This window comes from Symphodus melops, assembly GCF_947650265.1.
Source record: "Symphodus melops genome assembly, chromosome: 2".
NCBI classification, from domain to species: Eukaryota; Metazoa; Chordata; class Actinopteri; order Labriformes; family Labridae; genus Symphodus; species Symphodus melops.
The window spans coordinates 12,900,117-12,924,892 of NC_136692.1; the positions used below are offsets into that span (position 1 = coordinate 12,900,117).

Sequence of the window (24,776 nt, forward strand, 5' to 3'; positions counted from 1 at the left end):
ACAAGAAGCTTCAGAGTACACTGTTGGAAACTGACCACGAAACTCAACCTGACCACAGCTCTACCTGTACAGTGCAGTGTGTGTATGTGTGTATGTGTGTGTGTGTGTGTGTGTGTGTGTGTGTGTGTGTGTGTGACTTCAGTCCAGGAGTCACTCAAGCACATAAAGTGTTAACTTTTCTCTCTCCCCTCATTGTATTTCCTGTATTACCACCAGAGTTGTTGACGTGTCTGGAGCCTAAGTAGACGAGGGCACTTCAGCTTTTTACTGCTTACAAAAAAAAAAAAACACCACACACAACTAAAGTTAATACAATGGAGCTTTAAGCAAGAGAATGTTGTGGAAATGTTGGTCATTTTGCTCCTCATATGGTCACATGATTTGGACCAGATGAGCAGTGGTTGGTGTCTGAAGAAGAGGATAGATTAGTGAAGAAGAGGAAGTGATAGTACTCAAAATTCACTGCAGTCGTACGGTGGCATTCATGTGATTAAAGGGTGTCACTATGTTGCTGCGAGGGCTTGTTTATGAAACCATTTTGTGCAGAGGTCTGTGTCTAGACACCCACCACAATCAACAGCCCACCCACCTACCCACCCACACACACACACACATACACCATTTTGATAATCCAATCAGATTTAAAACTCAGATTAAAAGAGAAAAAACCTTCAGAAAATGTAACTTCCTGGTTCGTCTTCCTTCTTATTTCTGCTGAGGCACACAGACATCTCAGCTTTCAGCCCTCTGCCGACTCTTCTACTCTTACATCTCACACTGTCTCTGCTGCCTGAGCCTCTTCAGAGGATTCTCACTCTCATTTATCACTGTTGGCAAGCACCTGCTTTGAGTTTGACACCTGCCTGACAACACCAACACACCGTCTCTGTAAAGAGCCAACAGGTCACTCTAACAGCGTGCAGACCAGAGGCCCCTGAAAACAACAAAAACACACACTAAAAACAAGATAGCAACACTCCTGCAGATAGTGAACATCCGACCACACACCCACAGCCATATGCAACAGAGGGATTTGTGAATGGAGGAACAGCTCTTACCTTGGCACTGGAATCCCTGCTTTCCAAAGCCCCTGTGGACACAAGACAAGAATGTGAGATTTTTTGGGAAACAGATGCACAGACTAAGACAAGTGCACACACGCACACGCACACACATCTGCTGCAGCAACAGTGGGGCCCTGTGTCTGTAGGTCTCCAGCTGCATTCCTATACCAGACCTCCAGTTTCAGAGATAGGTGGCAGGTTGATGATGCGGAAAACGCCAAACAGCAGTGACTGTTCTGCGGCTGCCGACATCACATCCCCCCCGTAAGGCCTGATGGTGCTGTCGCATTGTAGAAAAGTGGGGGAGATGGCGCATCGCGGTGTTTTTGACAATGACACTGAATGAAACACTGCGGTGTCTGAGCAGTGTGGAAGGAGGCCGAGCAGAGGCGCAGCAGCAAGTGTATCACCTGTGTCCTTACCCTCTCTCTCTCTCTTACACGCACACACACACACTCACCAAATGAAGTCCGTGCAGTGGCTGCAGAAGGTTGGCTGCTTGAAGAAGCGCGCGATGAACTTGTGGTTCTTCACCTCGTGCACATTCTTCTGGCGGAGGGCTCCCTGTCGGGCGAAGCCGCGCGCGCTCTCCGGTACCTCTCCATCGCTGCTGGGGTCAGCCATCTTAACGAGGAAGCGGCGGCGGTCCGAGAAATAAGAGGGGTAAGGAGAGAACAGCGAGACGGAGGGGAGAGACGACGGAGGCAGCGGGGGAGAACGAGTCGCGGTGCAGGTGCCTCCTCCTCCTCTCCGCCCTGCTGGCCGCCTCGGTGTCGCTTATGCTGCCGGTGTTTTGTCGGTCTGCGTCTCGCTCGCTCCTTCTTCCGGCGGGTCCCCGCTTGCTTGCTTGCCCGTCCTCAGCAATGTGTTACTGCTCACACACACACACACACTCACTCTCACTCTCTCTCTCTCTCTCTCTCTCTCTCTCTCTCCCTCTCTCTCTCTCTCTCTCTCTCTCTCTCTCTCTGTCTCTCTGTAATGTCTCCCCTTCTTTTCTCCTTCCCTCACGCCCTCTTCAAAATCAAAACTACAACAGCTGTGTGTACAGCTGTTGACATGGGTGGGTGGGTTACACCTATGAAGCTTTCCTTCCGCGTCAGTAGCAACACAAGTTAAACCACAAGGGCCACTAAAACATGATTTGGAGATACACACACACACACACACACACACACACACACACACACACACACACACACACACACACACACACACACACACAGAAACACACACAGAAACACACTCGATCACTTACCTGGTCAAGTGGGAGGAGACACCTGGGGCCTCACAGTATGAATTGGTTATAGGTAGTCTGATTAATTGATATTTTTCAAAGTAGACCCCCTAAACCAATTTGTTTACACACTATATCAACTCCACTGATTTATTGTGACCTCCTTTTGTGACTATATATTGTAAAGATTTTTTTTAAGGTAAAAGGTAAAGAATTTACCTTTTTCATTTTATCTACAAAGACCCAATATTAAGTCATCATGAGCACTACATACTATTTAAAGAGGATATATTACACCCCAATTTTCATCTTTTCACACAGTCCCCCTGCGGTCTAAATGAAACATCTGTGCTGTGCTTTGGACAAAATATAACATGAATCAAGCGTGACCCTGTAGAAACCAGCCTTCTCAGAATGCTCTGTTATGGTGTGTGTGTGTGTGTGTGTGTGTGTGTGTGTGTGTGTGTGCGTGTGTGCGTGTGTGTGTGTGTGTGTGTGCGTGTGTTCGTGTGTGTGTGTGTTTTCCACATCACTCCTCTGTAGTGAGAATAACATTGGTAGCAGACCTGCACCAAAGTTGTGCTCTCGGCTTAAAGTGGAGTCAATGGGTGAAGAACACGACGGGGTGGGAGGGATTTTTTTTTCACCAAGATATAACTTGATGTCTCAAGTTGAAAACATTTGAAACTGAACAATTTTCTCTTTGTTGCAAGTTGAATTTATATTTATATAAATAAATAAAAAGTATATTTTTCCCTTTAGAGTTACAGTGGAAAGGAAAAACTTAAATTAAGAGCCATCTGCGGTCACTGTGTTGGGTTTGGAGAGTGAGATGAGGAGGAATGAGGAAGTAGGAGAAGAATAGAGACAATCAGAGCAACAAAAACAACAAATGTTTGTTTCTTTGTTATTCCAGTATTGCAAAAGAATAACAAACAGTTTGAACATTTGGCATTTGTTTCCTTGCCAAGAGTTAGAAGTGTTGTCTTAACAGGCCATGGCTTAATGTGCATTCAATACTGTAGCAGTTCATGCAGCTTCTCATAAATCGATACACTGTTGCAAAGACTAAATACAACCTGTGACCAGCCTAACACTCAAAGTCACTGATCCCTGCAGCCAAGAGAAAGTCCCATACATAACAACCTCTGTAAACCAAATTTATTTAACTTTTTTTATGATTAAAATTATAAAGCAAAAAAAAATTTGGAATAAGCAATACTGCACCATATAAAGTTTGTAGTAAAGCTCTCGACAAGGGTACAACCTTGTATCTGATGTCTTTGTTTGCTTTTGGTCTATTTATTATTTTGACAGGAATTTTGATTTTTCTTAATTTATGGATTTTCTTAAAAACATCCCCAGAGCAATTTTTGTTTCTTGAAAATAATCCCCAGATGTTTCTTGAAAATAATAGCTATGGGGACACCCAAATGACTAAATCCTTGTTCCTAAGATGTCAACTATTCCTTTAATATAAAACACACTGAACAAGGTCAATATACATAATATAAAGACAGGTATGTGAGGAAACAGCATGGATCTCTGGCAGGTTAATCTTTCCATGAAAAGCTGGAAATCCAACTGAGCAAAATAATTTGTTACCAAAACTGGAATCGCTTTAAGAAAGGTCCTTAAAGTTTCTTGTATTTTGTGTTCATATCCGCTCCTTACTTTTGTTTCATGATGGACTTAAGAAACTCTAAATCCTTCAATGTGTGCACACTTTGGTAATAGTCTGGCCAGGAATTGCAAGACCAATTTGCAAATGTGAAAAAGTTTAAACTCTCCATTCGACTTCAGTTTTCAGTGGAATTTGACTAAAAATGTCTGTTGATGAAACAAACAAGAGCAATGAAACATATGAGGCAGCAATGCTGCTAAAGGCTCTATATGAAGCAAGAAACAACATTAAATGTACAGAATGTATACAGAGATGTTTAGCAGGACATTAAAGAGGACATATTATAGCCCTTTCCAACTTTTTTAAACAGTCCCCTGTGGTCTAAATGAAACATCTTTGCTGTGCTTTGGTTAAAAAAAATAACAGGAATCAAGCAGCAGAGGAGGTTTTTGACCAGTTCTCTCAGAACGCTCTATTTTGGTGTGTGTGTTCCTGGGTGGAGAAAAGAGGGCAGAGTATTTATTTACCACGGTCCAACTTGTGATGTCATAAGTTGAGAAAAATTGTAATGGAGCAAATTTCTCTGTGCTGTAAGACTTATGCACACCACTAACAAATGACCGGATGGATTTATTTCAGATTTTGTGGGTCAATAGACATTCAGCTTTAATGTGTTCAACATGGACTATTTGTACATTACAGGAATTAACTTGATAGTTTTTATTTCTCTGAAAGACAGAGATTTGCTTGATCTGCATGTTAAAATGTCAGAGCTATTTCAAATGTATGTGTGCCCATTGTTTGGGAGGATATGTGTGAATGACAGAAACCAATGTCTCTGTCATGTACTTGAACCTGTTATGTTTCAGAAGGTGGCTGAAGAAGGTGTTCATCTGTCACCTGCCCACAGCTCCAAACAATGATAATGTTCAGCTGGTTATTGGTTTATCTGGATCTCCATTAGCCACAAAGTAGCAACTACTCTTCCTGGGGTCCACAAATAAAAAACAAAGAAATTAAAATCCACATAAATATCATTGTTAAAAGTCCAAGGCAGAACAAAAAAGACAACAACAGTAATGATAACAGATGCAAGAAAATCAATCAAATCAAGAAAACTAAGATTAATCTAAACCATAAAGGTAAACTCTCATGTGCCCCCTTTATATCATGCAATCAATCAAATACAGTGCTGGACAAATCTTATAATTATTGTTATTCATTTTGGCCACTATACTAAGACAATGTTCAGCTGTAAAGATGCATTCATTCATAAATGCATGTTTCGATCTATACTGCCTGATATGTTAGTTAGTTGCCTCCCTTAGGAGAAATTTGTTTGATGTCATATAATAAACATATTACAAAAACACAACATCACAAGAAAACACAGAACACAATATTACCCATACATCAATCACGAAATGTGTCCATCTCTGTTTACAAAACAGTTAAAAAACACACACACAATATTTGCATTCCTGTATGGCGTTTAGTGATTCTTCTCCACATCTACTGATGATATTCAGTGTATTTTTATTTATGATTAATCAACATTATACATTGTGTTGTTTTTTGAAGTTGTGGAACGAACATTTTCAAAAGCTGAATTGATAAATCTTTGGTATTTTGCCATTTTTTCCCCGTATTTAGCAGATTCTGGTGGGCTCAGTGTGGCTTGCATAACTTGAAGCTTTTTGTAGACCTGTTAAACAATAATTGAATTAATCACAAAATGTCAACAGTTAATCATGTCTTAAGATGACAGTACTTAAGTTGCAGTTTTAATTCAACCCTACTTTTATTTTGAAATATAGTGAGGACCTTCTAGTAGATCAAAGGTTACAACAACATTAACTTACACACTGTTAAAGACACTAAACAGGTGAAAACAGCTAAAAGAAATGTTTAAAAAGTGAAAAGTTTGACAGAATGGGTATTGAAGTGAATTATTTGGAGTTAAACGTTAGTACTGCACTTTTTAGATTGCATAAGATTACAACTTGGTATTGTTTCAATTTAAAACATGTGAAAACATGTGATGCTCTTTAAAACACATAGGGAGACATAACATCTGAGAGTCATCCCTACACTGAATGTATAGAGTCCTGTGTTCAGAGAAGTCACAAGGCGAGCAGGGTGTTTAAGAAACTGTTGACTTGGCTAATAAAAAGGACATGAATGTGTTTGTCATATCAGTGTTTGTTTGTCTTTGATAGAGATGTTATTGGCTTCATTTCTCTCCCAGGCGATTCATTGCAATTCTGGTTGATGTTTTTCTTTCTTTGTAAATAAACTTCTAATTATACAAGCAAGTCAGTGTCAGCGGAGATTTCTTCATCATCTACGCATCATCAAAAGATGGATAAACAACAATATTATTTATAAATCTTCAACAATGCAGGGTTTTTAAAAAAAGTGACATGAGACATTCAAAGCTGTGGCAGTGTCCTTCTTTTTCATCACTGTGAGTAAGTGATTTGAAAACTATCCATATGGAAAAATTTGGGGGGATAAAAAGGAAAGAATTACAAAAGAAAAAGTTGAAAAGATTTTGACTTATGTGTTATTATAAGGATTTTTTTTATATAAAAGTCCATCAATTATTATATATGAAAAGGTCTAAACAATAGTAAAGGAAAAAAATTGTAACAGAAAAAAAATTAAAAACCTTATCAAGCTCTCAAACATTAAGAATTTATGTAAAAGCTGAAATCAATCAGAAACGGGTACCTTAGCAATGTTTGGTAGCAGTGCATTGAAACAAAAGCCCCATAAAATCTCTGAATGACCTCAGGCCTCATCTCTCTTGTAATGAAGGCCATGGAGAGTATCATAAATCGACAAATCATCAGAGAAACCGACTCCTAGATGGACCCTCTCCAATTTGCTTATCGTGTAGGCAGAGGCGTTGATGATGCAAAAACATTCATCATAGACACTGTCCACAAACACCTGGAGCACCTGGAGACTTCTCCTCTGCATTCAACACCCTGCAGCCCCACATCCTGGCTGACAAACTCTTAGCCCTCGTCCATGTGGACCACCTGCTAATCCTGGGGATATTGGACTTTCTGACCAACAGATCACAGAGTTCTGGTCAACAGCACCTTCTCTGACCTCCAACACACCTCAACAGGCTTCCGTCAGAGTTGTGTGCTCTCACCCCTGCTCTTCATCCTCTGCACCGATGACTGCAGAACCACAGAGCCTGACTGTCATCTGGTGAAGTAAGATGACGACACAGGTCTCCTGTCGCTGCTGTCCAGAATACCTCAGCACCATGAACCAGCTCTTCAGGAGTTTATGGAGTGGTGTGACAGCTCCTGCCTTGAGCTGAATGTCAAACAAGACCAAAGACGTGGCTTCACTGTCCCTACTGCAGGACACAGAGGAGAAGAACAACCTTTGTTCCCAGGGCTGTCCCGCTCCTCAACTACTGACCACCCCATACAATCAAAAACAACCCCCCATCCCAGACTTTCGAAGCGGTGAACTTTGTTATCTACCTACTTTTTGTTTGTTTTTGTTCTCAAGAATGCACCGTAACCTCCTGTTTTTTTTATTATGCTTATATTGGTTGTCATGCACTACTCCACTTTACTCTGTTGGATATCAGTTCTTATATCGATTATAGCACTACGGTCACTTTATTTTTTCAGAATTCATCATTTTTTATATAGCTCTAGTACTGTATAGTCTGTTGTTCTGTTATCTGCCATGCACCACTATCATTTCCTATTTACTGCAGTATAGTTCTGTGTACATTCGTTCACGACTGCAAATATGTGTATTTCGCCTTTTGCATTTTAACTTTGTACTTACATCTTGATACTTTATTCTTTTGTTGACACTTTATCTCTGGTTAATTTTTTTGTATATCTGCATTGTTGTTCATTTACTGCTGTATGTGGCTTTGAAATCAGTCTCATTCACGGTCTTCCTTTTTCTCAAAATGCACTTTTGTTCTTCATCACTAACAACTCAGTGGTGATGGTGCAGTTTGGCAGCCATTATCCTGTGGTGGCAAGAAGAAGGAAGAAGAAGATGAGGTTTCGGCTGTTTTTGAAGCTTTGCCAGTTTGTGGGGGAAAAAAAGATTTGTGGAAAGTGGGTGTGATTTAAAACGCTTTGTTTCTTGTGGTTTATTCATCAGGCGTTAGACACAGAACAAACACCCCTTCAAAACTCTAAGCTTGCCCTTGAGGGTTTCTGCTGCTTGTGAATCATGTAATAAAAAGTCCTGCTGTTTGACCTAGGGCCTTATTCATAAAGGACTTAATCTTCCCACCAAATGCCTTTCTGGAAGTTCTTCGCCAAGAGTTTTATTGTAAGAGCTGCTACAAAAGTGGAAATAGAAACTTTGTAAAAAAAACAAAAAACAAAAAAAACAAAACAACAACTTTTGAGAGATTAAAAATTCCTCACTGTAAAAGTAGAGTTGATCTTCTGTGTTTCCTAATCCATCAAATTAATTTGAGTTAATAAATAGATTCCTATTTGTTTGGACAATATGAATCTGGTAAGAACCTGATGGTGTCAAATATATTTTGTAAAGTGAAAAATACAGCATTCTAGATTGTAGTTAAATGGAAATATAATAAAGCATACAATGAAACAAAGGAGTCAAAATTGAAGAATTTCACAAATGTATAGGCTACTACAGCAAAGTCTTTGAAAAACATTTAAGTGGCATTTTCTCTCTTACACAGCCCTCTTGTGATGTAAATGACCATGATATGGTAGGCCAACATTTTGCCAAGTGACATCTAAATACTTCAGGATCAAAACATACCGTCAATATCAGATTGTTTCTAAAATGCAATTTATTTGTAGTAAACAACTGAGAAAAAGGTTATAAAACTATGGTAGGCTACCGATAGGGTACAGAAAGGCGTAAAAGTGTATTTAAAAAAAACTTTGCTGTTACATGGCTCAAGAGGAATATGTTATAAACAATCACATGCCGCCCTCTTGTGGCTAAATAAAGATAAAACAGGCGGATGCTACATTGTCTCGAGACCCTCCCACTATCCAACATGCAATTGGTCAGCGCTTTCCCTGGAACCAGGATTGGACAGAATTAGCTGTACGCTCCCGGAACAAAAACATACACGTGCAATTATTGTGTAAGTGTCTACCAGCGTTTCCGCAAGACCCCAACCATCTCAGCAGTAAGTGTAAAGCTACACAAACAGAATGTTTAATGAAATTAAACGTAGGACGGTGGAGTAAACTTGTTTTTCACTTGAAACTGTTCGCAGTAATGCCGACGTCTCCTGTTAAAACGCGGATCCCCCTCACCAGCTTCGGTCATCTCATAACAGAGGTTAAGGTAAGAGCAGGGTTTGGATTATGCATGTCCTCCATACAGAGGAAGGATTACAAGTACATTGTTTCCGTTATGGTAGTTACATGTATTTATATTAACAAGAACAAGAATTTCGTTTTTCAGTTTTATATTGTATTAAATTATGTTGGCTATATTAATACAAACACGCTATTTTACAGCATCACTTACTGTATGTCTTTACTTTTTTTTTTTAAATTAATGTAAAAAATTAAACGGAATCCCAGGATGCCATTATTGCTTTATCTTAATTATATGAGATTCAAGAAGATTATTTTAATTAATTTATCGACCTTATCAGTAAAATAAACAGGCGGAGGGCAGGTGAACCAATGGTTTTATCATTGAAATAGGTAACCAAGTAAGACATTCAAACCTAGATAAACTTGAGATGTGTAATTCTTGTCATTAGAAACTAGCAGTGTAAATAATTAAGTTAAAAAGTAAGGTAAACAATAATAATAATACAAAAAATAGATGGGTTGTGAATGATATAACTCTGTTCTGGTAAAAAATTACAATAAGTTAGGGATAATGTGAGATCCTCAGTGGGTTTCATACATAAGGTGTTTGATTCACTTCAGTGATTTTGGGGGTCGGTAGGCAATTGTATTCTGCTGATAGACACACCTCATTTAGTGTTTTCCATGTAATGGACTCACTGTGTATAGTGCACCTTATATATTGGGGCCAATACTAAAAAATACAAAAAGACAACCCTTTTCAGTGTGGTGTCAATTTCAACATTCTGGGGGTATACAAAGCTGGTATTGTCAATCAGTCATTCCCAGTTCATCATTTAAGCTGCCATGAACACACACCTGGAAAATTATTGTCCAGGTGTGTGTTTATGGCTGCTTGAATGATGAACTGCATTATACAGCAGTGGTCTACCGTCCTGTGCATTGCTGGAGAGGGTAAGGTGAGCAATACACAAGGTCAACATGGTCTCCAGGGTTCACTTTGGTGGAGGAGGTGCAACAGTCTGGGCAGGCATCACTAATCAGCGCAAAACAGATTTAGTGATTGTAGATGGATCAGTTACTGTACGTTCTTACCTCAGAGGCATCACAGAACCCATCACCATCCCCCAATTCTACCAGCACACCCCAACTTTCTGTTCATGGATGATAATGCTCCACCACATCGTGCCAGAATTGTCTCAGGTCGACTTCAGGAAGTTGGAGTGCCTCATATTGAACCCCATAGTCTGGGACCAGCTGAAGCAGCAACTGGATGCTTGTAAACCACCCCCACGTGACCGGGCAGAACTGTGTGTAGCACTTGTGGAGGAGTGGAATGCATTGCCTCAGAACAACATCATGAGGCTAGTTAGGAGCATGAGACGTCGCTGCCAAGTTATCATTGCAGCAAATTGGGAAACTCCCGATACTGACTTTGTCAATTTTGGTTATTTGGGGCTATCTTTGTTATTGTCTAAACTGTTGGGGTAATAAATATTGCACTAATGAAAATGGTGCTTCTTCTTCTTCATCAATAGTAATATCAAAGGGAACTATTACTTATTTCATTAAAATTCAGACCAAATAGGAAAAGCACTCATGTAAATAACAATATCTCTAACTTATTGTGAGTAGTGTATGTGGTTTGTGTTACCAGACCCTAAAGTGTGTGATGGGTAATAAAATCTTTTGTTGGAAGGTTTTTATGTATTTATTGTTAATGTCACTTGCTAATACATTGAGCTGTGATTTTGGTCTCTACCACCTCCTTTGGGACATATTTGACTGTTGCACAGCTTCTTCTTTTATTTACTTTGATGAGAGGCATCATTAATATTTTGTAGCCTGAAACTCAAAAATGTAATATTGCTGAAAACGTCAGGGTGCAGCACCCTCTCAGTTTCTTTCTTGAATGTAAAGATGAACTTGACTAAAATAACACGTCACATTTCTTAATGATTGCCAAACCCAACTTCAGATAAATCCCTCTCCATTCAACTGTGTGCTTTCATGTCATGGTTCAATAAGTGCGAGGCTTTCCGACTGGTGATAAATCAGTATTACTGAGCAGAGCGGTCTCATCAGCACTCTGCTTTTGCTCCTGGCACAGTTCATAAAAGACTGGTGTTTACAATAGAAATAGTTTCTTTCATTTGAATCCTTTTATTCTGCTTTTCCCCCTTATTTTTTTAATTAAGCTCCCAGATAAATGATGAATTCAACAGAATGTTATGCATTTGAATAAAGAAAGGCACTGTAAGAAGATGACTGGCATCCTACGAGATGGCCTACATAAGACTTAGAAATGAATATTGTGATGTAGCCTATAAATGTTTTGTTGTTTTGAGAAATGTACCTTTTGAGTTAATTATGAGAGTAAAATGAAAACCTGAATCCTTATCAGGTGTATAAAAATATGAAAAAAGATCCAGAAGACAGATTGCTAAGTTTAGTGCAAACACTACTGCAAAATCAGTCATTGCAGCTAAGTCTGGAAGAGAAAGCAATCCCAAATTTCAAACTGTTCCCTTTGAAATAAAAACAAAATCATCTAGACGGTTTGTTTAACTTAGCATAGTAACCAGAAGCAGGGGAAACAACTACATAAGGTCTGACACATAACCTCAGGCAAAAAACTTTAAACACTCAGGATCACATTAATTTGTACACTTTATAGGGGTTGTTTGACTGATTTGGTTTGCCTTGTGTTTTCTATGCTAAGCTACAGGCTAGCAGTACCCTAACAGTAGCTATGTATTCACTGTATTAAAAGGGGAATGATATCAACATTATATTGTACCTAAATGCAGCACAGTGCCAAAATGTGTACAAACTTTAAACCGAACAAACACGTGTTATTTGATAGCTTGGAAGCATATCATCTGAACACATCCATATTTCTCTGACAAGACTTAGTCTTAGTTGAATATGAGGATGTGCTCTGCATCACAAAAACTGAATTTTCCCAGGGTGTCATGTTATTGGGTGGAGGCTTATGCAGGGAATTTAACTGTTTGGTTAGTTCAGTTGATGCGTTAAAGGAAAATCTTAAGAAAAATTGAATAAAAGCTTTAAGCTTTTATCAGAAATTCCAACTGGTCTCATGGCAGACCCAAAGTGAAGAGTTTGCAGAATGAGCTCATAACTGCCAGCCAGTCCAGATGATTAGCTGGAGTGTCATCTGATGAATAATGTAGTTAAATCGAATTGTGTTGAATGTGACTTGCATGGCTTTGAAATCTCAGTTCTGCCTCATCATGCCAAGCAACAAAATCCGCCTGTTTGTACATGCAGCTTATTGTTTTATGTTTTGGCCTCAACTGTCAACTGTTAAAAGGACAATAATAAATACTTCAGATTGGGTTTGTACTGCTCGCACTGCACACACTGACCTTATTTACCCATCAAACATGTTCTCATTGTCTTCAGTTTTTTTTAAGCAATGCTGCTGCCAACTTCTTAGAAATATGAGCATTACTTTCACTTACACTTCACTTTCACTTACCTATTTTTGAGCTAGATAACTTTTTTTTGACAATTAGAAGATGCAAGTTAGGAGTCATAGCTTACGATGCTTGTTGGCATTTCCCCCCTTTTTTGTCATTCATCAACATAAAGTTAAACTCTAAATCATGAAAACGATGTTGCAGTCTGTCAGTTGCTTCTATTTTTGTGGTTAATTGTTTTTTTCTTTCATGTTTATGTGTGTATGTTTTATTTGGTACTTTTTCCTCCTTGTAACAGTTTTTGTTAAAAAAACAACAACTATGTTTTAGCTTTTAAAACGTGAAGCGTTATTGCTGTAGCATTTCCTCTTACTGGTGGTGTTTTTGTGTTTTTCAGAAGCAGCTGCTCGGCATTGAGACTCCAACTTCTGCGGAACTGACGGGTTTCAGGAAATACTTCAATAGCTACACACTGCAGGGCCGCCGAAATGTAAACAATGCAGACATACAGTACAGTATATACATGCAAAGGCTGCAGTGGATGTGAATAATACTTTTACATTTAAAGTCCTCCTCGTACAGAAACATGTACTTTTCCTCTCTGTTACAGTGTGTGTTGGTTACCTATGGGGTTTTTGCTGTAACTGCTGCGGCCTACATCCTGCACAGGCAGAACAAAAAAGAAAACCAGATGTCCAACTCTTCAGCCTGAAAAATGAATGAAAATGATGTGACACTACATGGACTCTGTTAATAAAATCTATTTAAATGTGCAACACTGGCTGATCATTATTTTGAGTCATTGTGGGAATCAGAAGTTGCCACGTCATCAGAGTGATTTTGTATTAATGTGCGTACTAGAATGGTCCCTCCACAAGGAGCCCATGTGCAGCTGAAGAAACTGAAACCAAACTGAAGTTTTATTTTTATACACTTTTTACTGGTTTTAAATCTGTGTTCACTTGAAAGAAAACCTGACTGAAGAAGGAAGAGAAGCTAATTGTCCTGAGACTATGCTAACTGCCTAAACAAAGCTTTAAATACTAAGGTTTTCAAATGTCTATTTCTATTAATTAGTAAATATAACTAAGATCATATTGAGCATGTAGATATTGTAAAATGTGATTTATTTGAGTTAAAGTATGTCTATTTAAGATTTGTTTTTTTTAAGCTGTCAGACCATATCTTAAAGCTTAAGGATATTTTCTTCAAAACTTCAATTTTCCCTCGAAAAATGTATTTATACATACTATGCTATAGTTTCACATTCATTTTGAGTTTGCATTGCTGTCATCAACAGATAAGATAACATGCATTTAAAAAATAGATGCATTGGCATTCATCAGTCTTGCACATTTAATGTATTTTGCATGAATGCTTGTTTCTTTTTTGTTTTTTTTCAAACCACAAAAAAGGCGAATAAGCTGAAATACACACTCGTTCAAATGTACACACAAACCCACACGAACTGCTGGCAGATCACGTGATTTTCTGTAATGCTGCCTTCAGGTGCCCCTCGGAAATATCTTACTTACCATGTGTGCAGTCCTGGTTGACGATAAAAGTTAATTTTAATAACCGATGTTTAATTACCAAGAGATTCTTTGTTGTTCAACTGCAGAATGAAGACGTGCATCAGGAATTAAACTGACGTTATGCATTTGACATAATTAGCTGATGTTTACTAGCTATATGCTAGTGTGTGTGTGTGTGTGTGTGTGTGTGTGTGTGTGTGTGTGTGTGTGTGTGTGTGTGTGTGTGTTGTCCCTGTTTCTGTTGTTTCATTTAAAAGGACTTGATATGTTGCCTGGTTCTGTAGTGAAGGATATGCCAATAGCAAGGACTGCCAATAGCTACTAACAAAATACAAATTTATATAATTTCTACCATCAATTACTGACATTTTTCCAATCTTTTTCCAAGCATTTTGTGATACCCTGAAACGTCAAGCAAATGACACAACTAAGGTTTTATCAACATGTCACAATTTTCCAGCTCATAACTCGTAGATCGAGCAATCACGATATTTACGAGGAACACAGGAAGGCATCATTATTCAAAGTGAAAGCGAAAGGCCAGCTGGTAACACCTGAGTGTTTTTTTTATCTACGAATATCTTCGTGAGATGGGCATGTCTGTAAAACCCAGGGATCAGAACATAATCGAAAGTAAAGTTATTTGTTCGAGAACAAGCAGCTACCATGACCGCTGTGTGGACTTGACAGGCGCTGGCAACAAGTAGGTGCAATTCATTCTTTAAGTAACCTATAAAATTAAAAATCTTATTCTATTTTTCTTTTGTGCCAAAAAGAAAGCAACATATACAAGCATCTTAGTTCATTTAAGCTCAACCGGTGCAGCGTTGTAGGCTAATTTAGAAACAGAAAAATACGGGTTTAATAAAATAACATTTAAATTGCATGAAAACAAAAGAGGGAGCTTTATTCATTTCAAACATTACAGTACAAACAGAGTAACATAAAGATAAAACTTTAAGCGATACAAAGAACATAATAGAGATTATTTTTAAACCATTTTTTGTTGCATTTTTAAGCGATTTTTGCCAATATATTCTGAACATTTCTTAAAGTGCAGACCATCAGTATTAGGATTTACGACTTTTATTGTAACGATGTATTTGTCATCCAAAATGAATCATAAGTGAAACAGTTGCCTATATTGCTGGATTAACTTCAGACTGCGGTAACATCTACTTTGGGTAAACAAACGGGGGTCACAGCTTGCAAGCCTACAATACTAACAAAACACTATTTTCCCCACATGGATGTGTAGTCATTCTAGGAGTCAGTCGTATTTGCAGTATGTGTTAAAACATGCAATGAATTGTATCTGTTGCTCTCATAGGAATTAAAAACAAAAAAACAAGCCAGACAGGTTAACAGCAACATTACACTCGAATGTACAGATATATGGGAAAAAAGTGGTTAATATTGTAAATATATTAAAAAAACGTTGTTTTTTTTATTACATGTTAAGCTGTAAAAACAGCAAAAAATATATTCTGGCACAGTGGATCTTTCTGTCACTGAGTTACTAAACTGAAAGTTGAAACTTCGTTATTGTTTCTTTTGGGTGATGGAAGACCACTTTGTATAGTACTAAATATGTAATAACAATCTACAAAGGTTATTACAACATCCTTTAGGTAAATGTACATCATACAGCCAGCCCCTTAAGAGATAGGAAACCAAACCAGTTTGCAAGATTTGGAAGACTTTTGATTGAGAGCTTGTTCAACGTCTTTTTATTTTAAATGAACAAATAGTTCTATTGAAACAAAATACACTGTAAGTTATAAAACAGAGAAGTAAAAAATGTACAACAGAAATATGTGGGCTATAGATGTTTATCATAAGTCTATGTTCATACATGAGCAAGTAAAGATCCATCAGATGTACTACAAATACATCGAATATTAACTACAATACCTATATACTTACATGCTTATACACATCATGTGCAAGTATTATTTATCAAGTTTAATTTCATTTTTTTATTGTATGGAAGTAAAAAATTCTGTGTAAGTGAAACATTTTTTACTCGTATTTTACTTATTTTCTCTCTCTTGCTTGAGTGTGAAAGTGAAAACATTCCTCTCTGAAATTAAGTTACATCCGCCCTTCCCAGTAACACACGCTTTATGGTTAGTCACCTGACCTCTTGTTCTCATTCAGGAACACACAAATGCACATGCACACGCACACCCACTCACCCGCGTACACACACACACACACACACACACACACACACTTGATGACATGTTGCAACAGTGTGCAATAAAGTCATAAAGCTATAATTTACATTTAAATAACTGTAAAAAAATGAAAGAGTGCCTCGAAGTCCATTCCACCAATCCTCAAAGGATGGGAATTGATAAGATTTAAGCGACTATTATCAGTTGTAATCATTATAGCCTATTTATACTCTTTAGTACAACACAATGATTTTTTAATCGTTTTTTTATTGATTTATGATTATTTCTCCAAATGGAAAATGATTCAAGACAGCCAACGGGGAAATTGTGCAACATTTCAGGTTACATTGATCCCATGTCAAATAGAAAAAGGTGCAACAGTCCTAAAAATGTGAAATAATGCGTGTCTGCTGCCCCCTAGAGGGGAAAACAAGTCAGTTAATGGGTTAAGAAGACAAAATAAAATGCAGGGCAGATGAGTCATAGATTATGACTGATTTTCTATGTTAATTTTTCTGTTTCAGTTTTTAAGGGACAGATGACAAAGCAGGCAGAGTCTCTAACTCCTCAAGCTGTTGTTTAAGTAAACAAAAAGCTTCAAAGAGGGCCAGGCTGCTGATGACTGACCAGAAATGGCAGAATGATGGAAGAGCTGCCGGTGAAGAGAGGAGGAAGTGGTGCAACAGGCGGTCAAGAAAGGGTTTCTCTTTTGTAGGATGGTCAGAGACAATCCTCATAAATCAGTAGTTAAGAGCAAGGAACAGAACCAAGCATCTGAGAGCCAAAATCATCACCCTGAAGAACCTGAAGGACCTGAAAGAAAAAAGAGCCCAGAGAGAGTTAAAGCAGAGAGTGAAGAGCTGACAGAGAGACAGCTTGATTTACTGCAGTGGAAAAAAAACAACTTTGAAGAAGAATCAGACACCCGGCGCCAGGTAAGTACCCACAGGTTACTCACGATGACTCACAGTCTGTCGAGTTAATGACACTGGTATGTTTTTTTTTTTTTTTTTAACAGATGGCTTAAGAGAGATTAAGCCAGAAAATCAAACAACAGGATTTTATTCAGTTAATGTTTCTACCAGGTGTGGAAGTAATAAAAGTAAAACAGACATTGGGGGAAGGAGGGGGTAGCATCAAATTAAAATATTATTTAAGTAGCAAAAGTGAAAGTACCCAGTGAGCACTCAGTGCCGTTTCAACATTCAAATGAGGAAAGAGTGAAATTGTGTGTATTCAACATCAATATTCAGCTCTTTTTGGATCAACGGCTGAAGGTGATAAGCGATGGATTTGACATGCAGGAAGTTTTGACATTGAATCAAATTTGAATCATTGATATTTTTGAAAGGGAAAGTGATGCACTGTGCTTTAATTCAATCACAATATGTAGTTTGCTCCTAGAAAATTGCTGTTTGCATGTAGCCTATGTGAATCTATTATGATTCTTGTGACAGCAGTGAATGCGTATTTTTTCTGGTGTCATATGGTTTAATGAACATTTTCAAATATTTTGTGAAAAACGTGCGTTTTTGTCTTTTTGTGACTATAGAAGTTTTCTAAATGTCCTTTCAACATAAGAATTCCAACTTTGATGCAAAATAACCCTTTTTAGGAACCAATTATATAAATAGACTCTAACAGTGGATGCAGTTATTTTTTGTTATATCTGAGTATGCAAAGTAACACTCAACGATGAAGTTAAAAAACTGCAGTGAGTCCCACAGAGTCAACCAAGTTCTAATTTTATCCATTGACTTCAAACCTTTCACCCTTATATTTTGTCGCAAATCTGGCTGCAGCCTCTCAGCACAGGGCTGACAATCAGAACGTTCCTGTTACGAAGTATTTAACACTGAGTAGATTACGTTATTAAAAGTTATTGTGGACATACTATCACATTATCATCAATATTCATACAGAAATTTCACAGCTGTGAAACTAAACATTCTTCATAGACTTTAAAGTCAAAAACAAAATGTGTTGGAAATCAGAGTTTATAAAAATGTGTTGACCTTTCTGCCAGAAGACCTTGAGGTTATTTCAGTCTGTCAGGGTAATTGGTTTGAACATAAGTCTTAAATTTAGGAGACTTCTGTTTTTTTCCCCTTCGAAAGAATATTGTGACCCCAACCGTGATCTTCTCTTAAACCTCACTATATTTGTGAAACTGCCACCGTTTTTTCAGTGTTAGGCATGAAATACCATAGTTTGGACCAAAATAAAACTTCAACCATGACTTTTGGCTTCTCTTGGGACACTAGCAGCTATCACCTGTGTGAAAGAGCTTTGAGGCAGGAAGTTCTGAAATCAAACTTATCCAAGGTTCAAATGCATCACCAACAGCCTCCACAAATAGATTAGCCTATATGTAGGCTGAGAGAAAAAAACTTCAGTGGTTTTCTGTCAGGGTAAATTTTAGGGAAATTTGGATTGCTTCATGTAACAATTATATATCGGTAAAGCATTGTTATGTCTTCATTTGACTGATTTTCACCTTCTATTTCTCAAGCCATTGTCTGGTGCTGATTCAGAGTGCTTGCCCACACACCTTCGTCCATTCCGCAGCGCCGCAGAGTATAAACTAGTGACACACACCTACCGGCAGCTTCAACACAGTGGATACTACTGGGGATCCATGACCATGGAGGTGGCACACAACAAACTCTCAGAAACACCCCAGGGTACCTTCCTCATCAGGTACAGTTCTGTTTAAAAGGAGTTTAGTTGTTTGTTCCTTGGTTTTGTTACTTAAATGTGATTTTCTGTTTTATTTAGTGTTTCATGTCTTTAGTGTGTCCTGATTTTAGTAGTTCGTGTGCTTGGTGTTTCCTGTTTAGACTTACTTTCTCCCTTAAGTCTTGTTTTCCCTCTATTTTGATTACCCTCACCAATTTAACATGTCTTGTTTGTCACACCTATGTCTCCTTGTTTCCTCTAATGTCTGTTTGCTTTACCGTCTGTGTCAGTTCTTTGTCAGACTTTCCCATGCTCCTGCGTTGTATACTTGCATACCATCTTTTTTAAATTTCTTTTTATCTTATCTATTCTGTTGATTTTTTTGGTTTTGTATGACCTTCTTCTACTGTCTTTGTGCGCTGCAAACATGTTACCCTCTGGGGATCAATAAAGTATTATCCTGTCCTATCCTATCCTATTGATTTTCCTTATGGCTCTGTTTATTCTGCTGTTGGATTTGTTCCTGGACCTTTGATGGACTTGTGTTTGAACTGGATAAAACTGCTTTTTGGTCTTTTTGTTAAATTCATTCTTTAGTTTTCCCAACCAATTTCTCTTGCTGCGTCACTACTTCATAACTCCTCACAGTGGTGTTGATAATATGATTGAGGCTAACACAAACACATCTAATTTGACCAAAGAAGATGTTGATGTTTTAGGGCTGCTATAGACCATCAGCAAGCCCATTTATTTAAGCAATATTTTGGCACACCAAATGTATATTCATTGGTCTTTCATAAAGAGTTAGCCTGGATTTAGCCTAGTACACATTGTTAAATTGTGCATTTTGAAAATAACATAAAAAGCAATGTCAAAAAACATACCAAGTTTACACAAATTGTTGCTTGTTGTTGTGTTGTTGCAGGGACAGTGGCCAGTCGGATGTTTTCTTCACTTTGAGTTACCAAAGTGATGATGGACCGACCAGCGTTCGGATCATGTTAAACAATCTGCTCTTCAGTTTGTTTGGCAGCCACAGGACTTTTCCTTCACTCTTCTCTCTGCTCAATTTTTACACTGGCTCATCGTGTAAGCTGAGTCTTCCCTATCGCAAGCAGCGACCAGAGCGCCTGAAGCAGATGTGCAGGAGGGCTCTAACCAATGCGTATGGAGCAGACAATATCAGTGCTTTACCTGGACTCAGCAGTCAAGATAAAGACTATGTTCAGGCATACCCTCACCCTATATAATAAAATATTAAAAGTGTCTTTTGCTCTATGGAGATTTTGTTTGTATTGTAATAATAATACGTTGTGTTTTAATTATATTTTTTATTTCCATTTATTTAATTGTCATTTGAGTGCATTATCAAAATATTATATTTTACAGAAAAACATGGTACATAATGTTTTTATACATTTATCTTTGATTTATACAGGACATATTTCCATCAAATAATTTATGTTGAATTATCGACACCACTGTTTTATCACGTCTGTTTGTCCACATAACAATGTCGAATTGTCTCATCATCACAGAAGAAGAGAGTTGTTATCCAGAAATAATGGGTTAATTGAGGAATTATCTGTATAAAAAAATAGGCAATTTGAAAAATAAACCCTCATGAAAGGGCAAAAGGTGCTCTTGAGATTGTTATAGTATGCCTTGTAATAATGTAATCTGAATGTCTCATAAAGTATGTATTTAATGTAATGTTGTCATAACTGCTAGAAAAACACTTGAAGCAGCTGTGGTCTTCTCATTCAATGACTGTGCATGTGTCACAACTGTTTCTTAAGAAAAGAAACAATTGTAGGATTTGACTACTTATCCAAAGATGAGACAAGGGCCAATTTTGCAGACACTGCGGTTCTTTGATTCTTTTGTGCTATTGTAGTTGTAATTTTCATCAGTGCCTTAAAGGTTGCATATTTATTCTACTTTTCAACACGTTTAAATAAGTCTGAGGGCTCCTCAAAACTTTTGTTTGTTTGTCAAGTTTCTTGCAAACAATCCACTCTGATCCGGTATTTGATCATGCCTATAAAACCCTCTATTTCATCCCTGCTCAGAACAGGCTGTTTCTGTGTCATTCAGAGGATCCAGAGGGCAGAACAAACACCCACCTGGGGGAGTGGTTACTGCCCTTTGTGATGTCACAAAAGGAAAATCTCCAAAGAACCATTTAAAGCACACATTTTCTGAAATCTGTAGCAGTCAAAAGAATGATACAACTGGCTTTTTTCATAGTTGGGGAGACAGACAGGGACACATTAGAGTTCTAAAAACTATGATTAAGTATATTTGAATGACAGGTGATCTTTAAAATATCATCAACTCAAGATGTTTATTTTTCTTAATTTTTTACCAGTAAGGTGACTTTATCTGCTGGCTTCTCAGCAATCAGCTCAAATCACTGCTTTAAACAATTGCAGCCACAGAGCAAGCCCAGCCTTTGACTAATGTGTATTTCCAAAACAAACTGGGCAATTATTTAATATAACATACTAAATAATCGTTTTCATCTATTCAAATTTTCAACTTTTTTAAACTTCTCCACTCTTTATTTTAATTGTATTGGAGTGCAATACATTGGAGAGCACATGCAATTTATGAGGCAGAAAATGCATACTGATGATTTATGTATTTTTACCTTTTAACCAGAACAATCACACTAAAAAGAGACTGTGATTATTTAAGTCTTTTGTTTTTCGAAGGAAGCAGAGTAACCTCAATTTGATTTAATGTCATTGCCAAGTTGTAGTTGGTGGGTTTGGGTGAGGTACTGATGTGCAGCTCATTTCGGCCAGGGTCCATGTTGTAGGTTAATCTGGTTCTAGACACAAAAAATGACTAAACTGAACAACTATAAGCCATTTCAATCAGAACATGACTTAATGTCAGTGCACAAATACACACACACACACACACTGCTGTTTTGATTTTTTATGAAGTACCAGTTGTCTGACAGCGTTCTACTTCCTGTCCTAAATCTGACTGGCAGTGACCCTTTTCAGTCAAAATTAGCCCTGCACAAGGGACGCCCCCCCCCCCCCCCCCCCCCCCACACACACACACACAAACGTTGGCTGCCCTCAAATTATCTCTCTCATTAACCTTAAGATGTTGAAGTAAGACAATCACCTCTGTGACATAAAAGCAAGAACAGTTGTTCATAGGTGTAGACTGTTTAAAGTAATGAAAAAAGAAAACATTATTTGAACAAAGAAGATTCAGAGTGAAGAAAAGCCCTTTAAATCATTAAACCAAATTTAAAAAGATCTAATTCGACTTGAACTGGCCAGGGTCTCACGGGTCTGCGCGATCCCAGACTGCCACTGTCTCGCGCTCTAGTGCCCCCTTTGCACGCGAGTCAGTACATTTTTATTACGATGTCAAAACGACCTCTCCTGACTTTTCTGCCGACACGCGCAGACTCGCGGACTGGGATTACAACCACTGGAGTGGTGCGCGCTCAAGTAGCTCATGTTTATGTAATGCCATATGTGAATGTGAGTGTGTGTGAGTGAGTGAGTGAGTGCGTGTGTATGCGCGCGAGAGCCGGCGCGAGCTGGTCCAGCGCAGTGGCGAGGACAGCGGTCACACGTTATCTATCAAGGGACTGGTTTGTGTTGATTCTACGGGTCGAGGGCCAGCGGTGAAAAATTCAGCGGCGGGCATTTGACCCGGCAGGCAGGAGGGCGCTCTCGTTCCACCGTTTTTCACGCACGGCACGCACGTAGACCTGGTGAAATCGTCACGCGGATTGAATCTGTGGAATCTGTCGCGAGCGTTCCTGCGCGGCCGGTGAGCAGCCCGACAGTGAGGGGTCCAGTCGGTCGGTATACGGAGTGGGGTCTTAAGCACCGCGCGTAGAGGTGAGGTGAAACGGGTCTTGCCCTGGACTCCTGGCCGAACCGGAGCATCCCACTCCCGGCAGAAGCACCCATCCTTCCGCGCCTCGGCTCCAGCGGGAGGCCCGGAGTGGCGGCAGGATGTAGCAGCGGATTAACGGAGGAGAGAGGGTCGCTCAGAGGAAGAGAGCGGGACCGAGCGGACCGAGGCGGGACGGAGGGGACATGGGGAAGGACCAGGAGCTGCTCCAGGCCGTCAAGACCGAAGACTTGCTGACAGCTCAGCGGCTTCTACAGAGACCTCGGCCAGGAAAAGCCAGTCAGTATCCCTTCATCCATCCTCCTGACACACACACACACACACACACACACACACACACACACACACACACGCACACACGCACGCGCACGCACACGCACACACATTATCATTACCATGTCAGGACAGTGCAGGCAAAATCTGATGGCGATGCCATTTAGCCTGAATGGTGCACTGTGCGCGTGTGTATGTGTAAATACTTTCCTCCTGATTCATGGGGTACTAATGTGTTTGTGCTATGACGTTGGATGTGTGATAGTGATGACGTTGCATGCTTGTGAGAAGAGTCACAGTATAATTAGGAGCTAGAAATGCTTGTCACACATATTCCACCCGCATATGTGTGTGCGTGTGTGTGTGTGTGTGCGTGCGTGTGTGACAACTTGAATACTGGAACAGGGGCGAGGATGTGTGTGTGAGCGAGAGTGAGAAGTGAAAGTACACGAAGGTCCCACACCGCTCTCGGGACGGCTTGATTATTAGTGTGTGAAGACGCCAGATGTTAGTGGTAATAATGTGATGATCGCAAGTGCGCACGTGCAGACATTTGCATGCGCGCACAGATGTGGTGCCCAGGCCGCGCGCGCGTGCATGTGTGCGGCTGCTTGACGTTGAGTCAGCTGGGACTTGAGGTGATAATTAGATTTCAATTACAGCCTTGAAACTGCTCTCCTCCTCTCCGATTTCATCTCCACGCGCTGAATTTATCTCACCTCCTCCTTTTGCATTCCCTTCTGTCTCCTCTCCTCCTTCTGCTTCCCCTGTATTCCTCATCTTCTTATGTCCAACACCCTCGGTATTCCGTCTCCTCTCCTCATCTTTCTTCCTTCATGCTTCTTACTGTCCCTTCCTTCCCTCTCTTCTAATAAATTGTTTCCTCCTTTTCTTTAACTCTTCATCCTCATTGCCCAACCATTTCTTTCTTTTCCTACCCTCTGGTCTACCTTACTACCTTTTTGTTTCCTCTCTTCTCCTTTCTTTCCCTCTTCTCTTCTCTTCTTTCCTCCTATCATTATGTTTCCTGTCCTCTCCTCTCTTTTCCTCTCACTTTCATCCTCTTCCTGCCTTCCCCTTTTCCTCCTGCGTTCACCTCTCTACTGGCATCCTTTCCCCTGTTTCCTCTCCTCCCCAAGTTTCCTTGTCATCTCTTCATTTGCCCTTCCCTCTTGTCTGTTTTGCTCAGATTTCCTTTTCCTGTCCTCTGCCACTCCATCTTCCCCTCTCCTCTTCAATCTTCTCTTGTCCTCCCCTCAAACCCCCACTGTTTTATCTGCCTGTCCTCCCTCTCCCCTCCTCTACACTGCTCCTCTCTCCTGTCCTCTCTTCCTTTCATCCCATCTCCTCTCCTCTCCTGCGTGTGCGATTGTATCAGAACATTCCAGCAGTGCCATGGAAAAGCAAAATGCTTCTCCTCAAATGCCAGAACAGATCAGGGCTGAGTGCTCAGTCCACTGCACACTGACAAAAATGAAAGGGGGAGTAGGGTCGAGGGTGAGGGGAGTGAGGCGTGAGGACAGTTAGAATAA

The 24,776-nt window shown here is 39.3% G+C and overlaps 4 protein-coding genes across 8 annotated transcripts in view; 3 read left to right on the forward strand and 1 right to left on the reverse strand.

Moving 5' to 3' along the window:
* The window catches only part of LOC306819672 (protein kinase C beta type), a 30,139-nt gene extending 28,151 nt beyond the window's left edge, over positions 1–1,988 (reverse strand). The window contains exons 1-2 of one of the 2 annotated variants that reach the window (XM_079337115.1): positions 1,525–1,988; positions 1,059–1,090 (exon numbers count right to left, since the gene is read on the reverse strand). In XM_079337115.1, the coding sequence (XP_079193241.1) occupies positions 1,059–1,090; positions 1,525–1,688 (196 nt within the window). In that variant the 5' untranslated portion in view covers positions 1,689–1,988. The remainder of the gene's footprint in view (positions 1–1,058; positions 1,091–1,524) is intronic. The other variant, XM_079337114.1, reaches the window with a different exon arrangement.
* A 6,984-nt stretch (positions 1,989–8,972) lies between these two features.
* LOC306820486 (uncharacterized protein) lies at positions 8,973–13,459 on the forward strand. The gene is made up of 4 exons (XM_079338337.1): positions 8,973–9,098; positions 9,189–9,259; positions 13,081–13,173; positions 13,294–13,459. The coding sequence occupies exons 2-4, from the start codon at positions 9,191–9,193 to the stop codon at positions 13,393–13,395; spliced, it is 264 nt and encodes an 87-aa protein (XP_079194463.1). The 5' UTR covers positions 8,973–9,098; positions 9,189–9,190; the 3' UTR covers positions 13,396–13,459.
* Positions 13,460–14,792: 1,333 nt separating this feature from the next.
* Positions 14,793–21,145, forward strand: socs1b (suppressor of cytokine signaling 1b). The gene is made up of 4 exons (XM_079338138.1): positions 14,793–14,921; positions 16,923–17,333; positions 18,911–19,098; positions 20,003–21,145. Exons 2-4 carry the CDS (start codon positions 17,115–17,117, stop codon positions 20,325–20,327), a joined length of 732 nt encoding a protein of 243 aa, XP_079194264.1. The 5' UTR covers positions 14,793–14,921; positions 16,923–17,114; the 3' UTR covers positions 20,328–21,145.
* A 1,432-nt stretch (positions 21,146–22,577) lies between these two features.
* The window catches only part of LOC306819669 (uncharacterized protein), a 31,884-nt gene continuing 29,685 nt past the window's right edge, over positions 22,578–24,776 (forward strand). For 3 of the 4 annotated variants that reach the window (XM_079337103.1, XM_079337104.1, XM_079337105.1), the window contains exon 1: positions 22,578–23,250. In XM_079337103.1, coding sequence (XP_079193229.1) covers positions 23,157–23,250 — 94 coding nt within the window. In that variant the 5' untranslated portion in view covers positions 22,578–23,156. The remainder of the gene's footprint in view (positions 23,251–24,776) is intronic. The other variant, XM_079337106.1, reaches the window with a different exon arrangement.

Bases quoted from the DNA above. Each gene is read 5' to 3' on its own strand.
- LOC306820486 (XM_079338337.1), top strand. From the start codon at position 9,191: ATGCCGACGTCTCCTGTTAAAACGCGGATCCCCCTCACCAGCTTCGGT. The intron at 9,260-13,080 runs GTAAGAGCAGGG...TGTGTTTTTCAG, and splicing joins ATCTCATAACAGAGGTTAAG to AAGCAGCTGCTCGGCATTGA. The intron at 13,174-13,293 runs GTAAACAATGCA...TCTCTGTTACAG, and splicing joins CACTGCAGGGCCGCCGAAAT to TGTGTGTTGGTTACCTATGG.
- socs1b (XM_079338138.1), top strand. From the start codon at position 17,115: ATGGTCAGAGACAATCCTCATAAATCAGTAGTTAAGAGCAAGGAACAG. The intron at 17,334-18,910 runs GTAAGTACCCAC...CTATTTCTCAAG, and splicing joins AATCAGACACCCGGCGCCAG to CCATTGTCTGGTGCTGATTC. The intron at 19,099-20,002 runs GTACAGTTCTGT...GTGTTGTTGCAG, and splicing joins CAGGGTACCTTCCTCATCAG to GGACAGTGGCCAGTCGGATG.